The sequence below is a fragment of the Haliotis asinina genome, chromosome 10, assembly GCF_037392515.1.
Source record: "Haliotis asinina isolate JCU_RB_2024 chromosome 10, JCU_Hal_asi_v2, whole genome shotgun sequence".
Classification (NCBI taxonomy): Eukaryota; Metazoa; Mollusca; class Gastropoda; order Lepetellida; family Haliotidae; genus Haliotis; species Haliotis asinina.
The window spans coordinates 31,183,129-31,191,681 of NC_090289.1; the positions used below are offsets into that span (position 1 = coordinate 31,183,129).

Sequence of the window (8,553 nt, forward strand, 5' to 3'; positions counted from 1 at the left end):
TCAGAAATAAGGGAATTTGGCAAACATTTATTCTGTATTATTCAGTAAGATACAAAGACAAGAGTACGACAAACTTGTAATGGAAACATGTTGTTTGAAACAGGAACGGTGTCTTCATACTTACGCATTGCTATCCGCTCGGAAACTTTCGTGGTAAACATGTCTCCTGACGGTGTAGAATGTAAGTCTGGATATAACTTTGATGTACTTGTAAATTGTGTCCCCTGTGTAGAGATTTCAGCGGATTCTTGTGTGGATGGTGATGCCATCTCTGTACTGGAGGAAGAAGTCGGTGTGCTGGAAGAAGTTTCACTTCTCAGAGAAGACAAGGACAGGGTGCTTCTAGATGTGCTAGTAGACGAAGAGGCCTGCTCTGTGCTCGCTGCTGAGAACTCAACTGTAGCACTTGTACTTGATCCCTGTGTGGATTCTGATGTTACCTTTGTATTCGAGGAAGAGGTCGGAATGCTGGAAGAAATCTCGCTCGTCAGTGAGGATGTAGGAACTGTGCTTGTGGACATTCCAGCTGATGACGTGATCTCCTCCGAGCTTCCTCTTGGCAAGCCATTTGTAACACCCTTTGATGATGTGTCAGTGGGCGATGTGACTTCCTCTGTAGATGAAGTTGCAGAGCTGTGGCTTGCCGCATATGTTCCTGCATTCAAGCTAGTAGATGACTGTGAGGAGAGGTCTGTTGGAGCTTGAGAAGACGATGTTGAACTTGCTTCTGTCGTTGGCGAGATCCCACGTGTAGAACTTTCAGTGGATTCTTGTGTTGGTGACGATGTCATCTCTGTACTGGAGGAAGAAGTCGGTGTGCTGAAAGAAGCTTCACTTGTCAGAGAGGACAAGGACAGGGTCCTTGTAGATTTGCCAGTAGACGAAGAGGCCTGCTCCGTGCTTGCTGTGGAGGACTCAACTGTAGCACTTGTACTTGATCCCTGTGTGAATTCTGATGTTATCTTTGTACTGGAGGAAGAGGTGGGAATGCTGGAAGAAATCTCGCTCGTCAGTGAGGATGTAGGAACTGTGCTTGTGGACATTCCAGCTGATGACGTGATGTGCTCCGAGCTTGCTCTTGGGAAGCCATTTGTAACACCCTTTGATGATGTGTCAGTGGGCGATGTGACTTCCTCTGTAGATGTAGTTGCAGAGCTGTGGCTTGCCGCATACGTTCCTGCTTTTGAGCCAGTGGATGACTGTGCCGAGAGGTCTGTTGGAACTTGAGAGGACGTTGTTGAACTTGCATCTGTCGCTGGCGAGCTCCCACGTGTAGAACTTTCAGTGGATTCTTGTGTTGGTGACGATGTCATCTCTGTACTGGAGGAAGAAGTCGGTGTGCTGGAAGAAGTTTCACTTGTCAGAGAGGACAAGGACAGGGTGCTTGTAGATTTGCCAGTAGAGGAAGAGGCCTGCTCCGTGCTTGCTGTTGAGGACTCAACTGTAGCACTTGTACTTGATCCCTGTGTGGATTCTGATGTTATCTGTGTACTGGAGGAAGAGGTGGGAATGCTGGAAGAAATCTCGCTCGTCAGTGAGGATGTAGGAACTGTGCTTGTGGACATTCCAGCTGATGACGTGATCTGCTCCGAGCTTGCTCTTGGCAAGCCATTTGTAACACCCTTTGATGATGTGTCAGTGGGCGATGTGACTTCCTCTGTAGATGTAGTTGCAGAGCTGTGGCTTGCCGCATACGTTCCTGCTTTTGAGCCAGTGGATGACTGTGAGGAGAGGTCTGTTGGAGCTTGAGAAGACGATGTTGAACTTGTTTCTGTCGTTGGCGAGCTCCCACGTGTAGAACTTTCAGTGGATTCTTGTGTTGGTGACGATGTCATCTCTGTACTGGAGGAAGAAGTCGGTGTGCTGGAAGATGTTTCACTTGTCAGAGAGGACAAGGACAGGGTCCTTGTAGATTTGCCAGTAGACGAAGAGGCCTGCTCCGTGCTTGCTGTGGAGGACTCAACTGTAGCACTTGTTCTTGATCCCTGTGTGGATTTTGATGTCATCTTTGTACTGGAGGAAGAGGTGGGAATGCTGGAAGAAATCTCGCTCGTCAGTGAGGATGTAGGAACTGTGCTTGTGGACATTCCAGCTGATGATGTGATGTGCTCCGAGCTTACTCTTGGGAAGCCATTTGTAACACCCTTTGATGTGTCAGTGGACGATGTGACTTCCTCTGTAGATGTAGTTGCAGAGCTGTGGCTTGCCGCATACATTCCTGCTTTTGAGCCAGTGGATGACTGTGAGGAGAGGTCTGTTGGAGCTTGAGAGGACGGTGTTGAACTTGCTTCTGTCGTTGGCGAGCTCCCACGTGTAGAACTTTCAGTGGATTCTTGTGTTGGTGATGATGTCATCTCTGTACTAGAGGAAGAAGTCGGTGTGCTGGAAGAAGTTTCACTTGTCAGAGAGGACAAGGACAGGGTCCTTGTAGATTTGCCAGTAGAGGAAGAGGCCTGCTCCGTGCTTGCTGTTGAGGACTCAACTGTAGCACTTGTTCTTGATCCCTGTGTGGATTCTGATGTTATCTTTGTACTGGAGGAAGAGGTGGGAATGCTGGAAGAAATCTCGCTCGTCAGTGAGGATGTAGGAACTGTGCTTGTGGACATTCCAGCTGATGATGTGATGTGCTCCGAGCTTACTCTTGGCAAGCCATTTGTAACACCCTTTGATGATGTGTCAGTGGGCGATGTGACTTCCTCTGTAGATGTAGTTGCAGAGCTGTGGCTTGCTGCATACGTTCCTGCTTTTGAGCCAATGGATGACTGTGAGGAGAGGTCTGTTGGAGCTTCAGAGGACGGTGTTGAACTTGCTTCTGTCGTTGGCGAGATCCCACGTGTAGAACTTTCAGTGGATTCTTGTGTTGGTGACGATGTCATCTCTGTACTGGAGGAAGAAGTCGGTGTGCTGGAAGAAGTTTCACTTGTCAGCGAGGACAAGGACAGGGTCCTTGTAGATTTGCCAGTAGACGAAGAGGCCTGCTCCGTGCTTGCTGTTGAGGACTCAACTGTAGCACTTGTACTTGATCCCTGTGTGGATTCTGATGTCATCTTTGTACTGGAGGAAGAGGTCGGAATGCTGGAAGAAATCTCGCTCGTCAGTGAGGATGTAGGAACTGTGCTTGTGGACATTCCAGCTGATGATGTGATGTGCTCCGAGCTTACTCTTGGCAAGCCATTTGTAACACCCTTTGATGATGTGTCAGTGGGCGATGTGACTTCCTCTGTAGATGTAGTTGCAGAGCTGTGGCTTGCTGCATACGTTCCTGCTTTTGAGCCAGTGGATGACTGTGCCGAGAGGTCTGTTGGAGCTTGAGAGGACGGTGTTGAACTTGTTTCTGTCGTTGGTGAGATCCCACGTGTAGAACTTTCAGTGGATTCTTGTGTTGGTGACGATGTCATCTCTGTACTGGAGGAAGAAGTCGGTGTGCTGAAAGAAGCTTCACTTGTCAGCGAGGACAAGGACAGGGTCCTTGTAGATTTGCCAGTAGACGAAGAGGCCTGCTCCGTGCTTGCTGTTGAGGACTCAACTGTAGCACTTGTACTTGATCCCTGTGTGGATTCTGATGTCATCTTTGTACTGGAGGAAGAGGTCGGAATGCTGGAAGAAATCTCCCTCGTCAGTGAGGATGTAGGAACTGTGCTTGTGGACATTCCAGCTGATGATGTGATGTGCTCCGAGCTTACTCTTGGGAAGCCATTTGTAACACCCTTTGATGATGTGTCAGTGGGCGATGTGACTTCCTCTGTAGATGTAGTTGCAGAGCTGTGGCTTGCCGCATACGTTCCTGCTTTTGAGCCAGTGGATGACTGTGAGGGGAGGTCTGTTGGAGCTTGAGAGGACGGTGTTGAACTTGCTTCTGTCGTTGGCGAGCTCCCACGTGTAGAACTTTCAGTGGATTCTTGTGTTGGTGACGATGTCATCTCTGTACTGGAGGAAGAAGTCGGTGTGCTGGAAGAAGTTTCACTTGTCAGAGAGGACAAGGACAGGGTCCTTGTAGATTTGCCAGTAGACGAAGAGGCCTGCTCCGTGCTTGCTGTGGAGGACTCAACTGTAGCACTTGTACTTGATCCCTGTGTGGATTCTGATGTCATCTTTGCACTGGAGGAAGAGGTCGGAATGCTGGAAGAAATCTCGCTCGTCAGTGAGGATGTAGGAACTGTGCTTGTGGACATTCCAGCTGATGATTTAATCTGCTCCGAGCTTGCTCTTGGCAAGCCAGTTGTAACACCCTTTGATGATGTGTCAGTGGGCGATGTGACTTCCTCTGTAGATGTAGTTGCAGAGCTGTGGCTTGCCGCATACGTTCCTGCTTTTGAGCCAGTGGATGACTGTGAGGGGAGGTCTGTTGGAGCTTGAGAGGACGATGTTGAACTTGCTTCTGTCGTTGGCGAGCTCCCACGTGTAGAACTTTCAGTGGATTCTTGTGTTGGTGACGATGTCATCTCTGTACTGGAGGAAGAAGTCGGTGTGCTGGAAGAAGTTTCACTTGTCAGAGAGGACAAGGACAGGGTTCTTGTAGATTTGCCAGTAGACGAAGAGGCCTGCTCCGTGCTTGCTGTGGAGGACTCAACTGTAGCACTTGTACTTGATCCCTGTGTGGATTCTGATGTCATCTTTGTACTGGAGGAAGAGGTCGGAATGCTGGAAGAAATCTCGCTCGTCAGTGAGGATGTAGGAACTGTGCTTGTGGACATTCCAGCTGATGATGTGATGTGCTCCGAGCTTACTCTTGGGAAGCTATTTGTAACACCCTTTGATGATGTGTCAGTGGGCGATGTGACTTCCTCTGTAGATGTAGTTGCAGAGCTGTGGCTTGCCGCATACGTTCCTGCTTTTGAGCCAGTGGATGACTGTGAGGAGAGGTCTGTTGGAGCTTGAGAGGACGGTGTTGAACTTGCTTCTGTCGTTGGCGAGCTCCCACGTGTAGAACTTTCAGTGGATTCTTGTGTTGGTGACGATGTCATCTCTGTACTGGAGGAAGAAGTCGGTGTGCTGGAAGAAGTTTCACTTGTCAGAGAGGACAAGGACAGGGTCCTTGTAGATTTGCCAGTAGACGAAGAGGCCTGCTCCGTGCTTGCTGTGGAGGACTCAACTGTAGCACTTGTACTTGATCCCTGTGTGGATTCTGATGTCATCTTTGTACTGGAGGAAGAGGTCGGAATGCTGGAAGAAATCTCGCTCGTCAGTGAGGATGTAGGAACTGTGCTTGTGGACATTCCAGGTGATGATGTGATCTGCTCCGAGCTTGCTCTTGGCAAGCCAGTTGTAACACCCTTTGATGATGTGTCAGTGGGCGATGTGACTTCCTCTGTAGATGTAGTTGCAGAGCTGTGGCTTGCCGCATACGTTCCTGCTTTTGAGCCAGTGGATGACTGTGAGGGGAGGTCTGTTGGAGCTTGAGAGGACGATGTTGAACTTGCTTCTGTCGTTGGCGAGCTCCCACGTGTAGAACTTTCAGTGGATTCTTGTGTTGGTGACGATGTCATCTCTGTACTGGAGGAAGAAGTCGGTGTGCTGGAAGAAGTTTCACTTGTCAGAGAGGACAAGGACAGGGTTCTTGTAGATTTGCCAGTAGACGAAGAGGCCTGCTCCGTGCTTGCTGTGGAGGACTCAACTGTAGCACTTGTTCTTGATCCCTGTGTGGATTCTGATGTCATCTTTGTACTGGAGGAAGAGGTCGGAATGCTGGAAGAAATCTCGCTCGTCAGTGAGGATGTAGGAACTGTGCTTGTGGACATTCCAGCTGATGATGTGATGTGCTCCGAGCTTACTCTTGGGAAGCTATTTGTAACAGCCTTTGATGATGTGTCAGTGGGCGATGTGACTTCCTCTGTAGATGTAGTTGCAGAGCTGTGGCTTGCCGCATACGTTCCTGCTTTTGAGCCAGTGGATGACTGTGAGGAGAGGTCTGTTGGAGCTTGAGAGGACGGTGTTGAACTTGCTTCTGTCGTTGGCGAGATCCCACGTGTAGAACTTTCAGTGGATTCTTGTGTTGGTGACGATGTCATCTCTGTACTGGAGGAAGAAGTCGGTGTGCTGGAAGAAGTTTCACTTGTCAGAGAGGACAAGGACAGGGTCCTTGTAGATTTGCCAGTAGACGAAGAGGCCTGCTCCGTGCTTGCTGTGGAGGACTCAACTGTAGCACTTGTACTTGATCCCTGTGTGGATTCTGATGTCATCTTTGTACTGGAGGAAGAGGTCGGAATGCTGGAAGAAATCTCGCTCGTCAGTGAGGATGTAGGAACTGTGCTTGTGGACATTCCAGGTGATGATGTGATCTGCTCCGAGCTTGCTCTTGGCAAGCCAGTTGTAACACCCTTTGATGATGTGTCAGTGGGCGATGTGACTTCCTCTGTAGATGTAGTTGCAGAGCTGTGGCTTGCCGCATACGTTCCTGCTTTTGAGCCAGTGGATGACTGTGAGGGGAGGTCTGTGGGAGCTTGAGAGGACGGTGTTGAACTTGCTTCTGTCGTTGGCGAGCTCCCACGTGTAGAACTTTCAGTGGATTCTTGTGTTGGTGACGATGTCATCTCTGTACTGGAGGAAGAAGTCGGTGTGCTGGAAGAAGTTTCACTTGTCAGAGAGGACAAGGACAGGGTCCTTGTAGATTTGCCAGTAGACGAAGAGGCCTGCTCCGTGCTTGCTGTGGAGGACTCAACTGTAGCACTTGTACTTGATCCCTGTGTGGATTCTGATGTCATCTTTGCACTGGAGGAAGAGGTCGGAATGCTGGAAGAAATCTCGCTCGTCAGTGAGGATGTAGGAACTGTGCTTGTGGACATTCCAGCTGATGATGTAATCTGCTCCGAGCTTACTATTGGCAAGCCAGTTGTAACACCCTTTGATGATGTGTCAGTGGGCGATGTGACTTCCTCTGTAGATGTAGTTGCAGAGCTGTGGCTTGCCGCATACGTTCCTGCTTTTGAGCCAGTGGATGACTGTGAGGGGAGGTCTGTTGGAGCTTGAGAGGACGGTGTTGAACTTGCTTCTGTCGTTGGCGAGCTCCCACGTGTAGAACTTTCAGTGTATTCTTGTGTTGGTGACGATGTCATCTCTGTACTGGAGGAAGAAGTCGGTGTGCTGGAAGAAGTTTCACTTGTCAGAGAGGACAAGGACAGGGTCCTTGTAGATTTGCCAGTAGACGAAGAGGCCTGCTCCGTGCTTGCTGTGGAGGACTCAACTGTAGCACTTGTACTTGATCCCTGTGTGGATTCTGATGTCATCTTTGCACTGGAGGAAGAGGTCGGAATGCTGGAAGAAATCTCGCTCGTCAGTGAGGATGTAGGAACTGTGCTTGTGGACATTCCAGCTGATGATGTAATCTGCTCCGAGCTTACTATTGGCAAGCCAGTTGTAACACCCTTTGATGATGTGTCAGTGGGCGATGTGACTTCCTCTGTAGATGTAGTTGCAGAGCTGTGGCTTGCCGCATACGTTCCTGCTTTTGAGCCAGTGGATGACTGTGAGGGGAGGTCTGTTGGAGCTTGAGAGGACGGTGTTGAACTTGCTTCTGTCGTTGGCGAGCTCCCACGTGTAGAACTTTCAGTGTATTCTTGTGTTGGTGACGATGTCATCTCTGTACTGGAGGAAGAAGTCGGTGTGCTGGAAGAAGTTTCACTTGTCAGAGAGGACAAGGACAGGGTTCTTGTAGATTTGCCAGTAGACGAAGAGGCCTGCTCCGTGCTTGCTGTGGAGGACTCAACTGTAGCACTTGTACTTGATCCCTGTGTGGATTCTGATGTCATCTTTGTACTGGAGGAAGAGGTCGGAATGCTGGAAGAAATCTCGCTCGTCAGTGAGGATGTAGGAACTGTGCTTGTGGACATTCCAGCTGATGATGTAATCTGCTCCGAGCTTGCTCTTGGCAAGCCAGTTGTAACACCCTTTGATGATGTGTCAGTGGGCGATGTGACTTCCTCTGTAGATGTAGTTGCAGAGCTGTGGCTTGCCGCATACGTTTCTGCTTTTGAGCCAGTGGATGACTGTGAGGGGAGGTCTGTTGGAGTTTGAGAGGACGATGTTGAACTTGCTTCTGTCGTTGGCGAGCTCCCACGTGTAGAACTTTGAGTGGATTCTTGTGTTGGTGACAATGTCATCTCTGTACTGGAGGAAGAAGTCGGTGTGCTGGAAGAAGTTTCACTTGTCAGAGAGGACAAGGACAGGGTCCTTGTAGATTTGCCAGTAGACGAAGAGGCCTGCTCCGTGCTTGCTGTGGAGGACTCAACTGTAGCACTTGTACTTGATCCCTGTGTGGATTCTGATGTCATCTTTGCACTGGAGGAAGAGGTCGGAATGCTGGAAGAAATCTCGCTCGTCAGTGAGGATGTAGGAACTGTGCTTGTGGACATTCCAGCTGATGATGTAATCTGCTCCGAGCTTGCTATTGGCAAGCCAGTTGTAACACCCTTTGATGATGTGTCAGTGGGCGATGTGACTTCCTCTGTAGATGTAGTTGCAGAGCTGTGGCTTGCCGCATACGTTTCTGCTTTTGAGCCAGTGGATGACTGTGAGGGGAGGTCTGTTGGAGATTCAGAGGACGGTGTTGAACTTGCT

At 49.6% G+C, this 8,553-nt stretch overlaps 1 protein-coding gene across 1 annotated transcript in view; it reads right to left on the reverse strand.

The window, feature by feature from the left end:
* LOC137298638 (mucin-19-like) overlaps window positions 1–8,553 on the reverse strand; it is a 61,330-nt gene that overhangs the window by 23,149 nt on the left and 29,628 nt on the right. Inside the window, exon 4 of the mRNA XM_067830922.1 lies at window positions 209–8,518. Within this exon, the coding sequence (XP_067687023.1) occupies window positions 209–8,518 (8,310 nt within the window). The remainder of the gene's footprint in view (window positions 1–208; window positions 8,519–8,553) is intronic.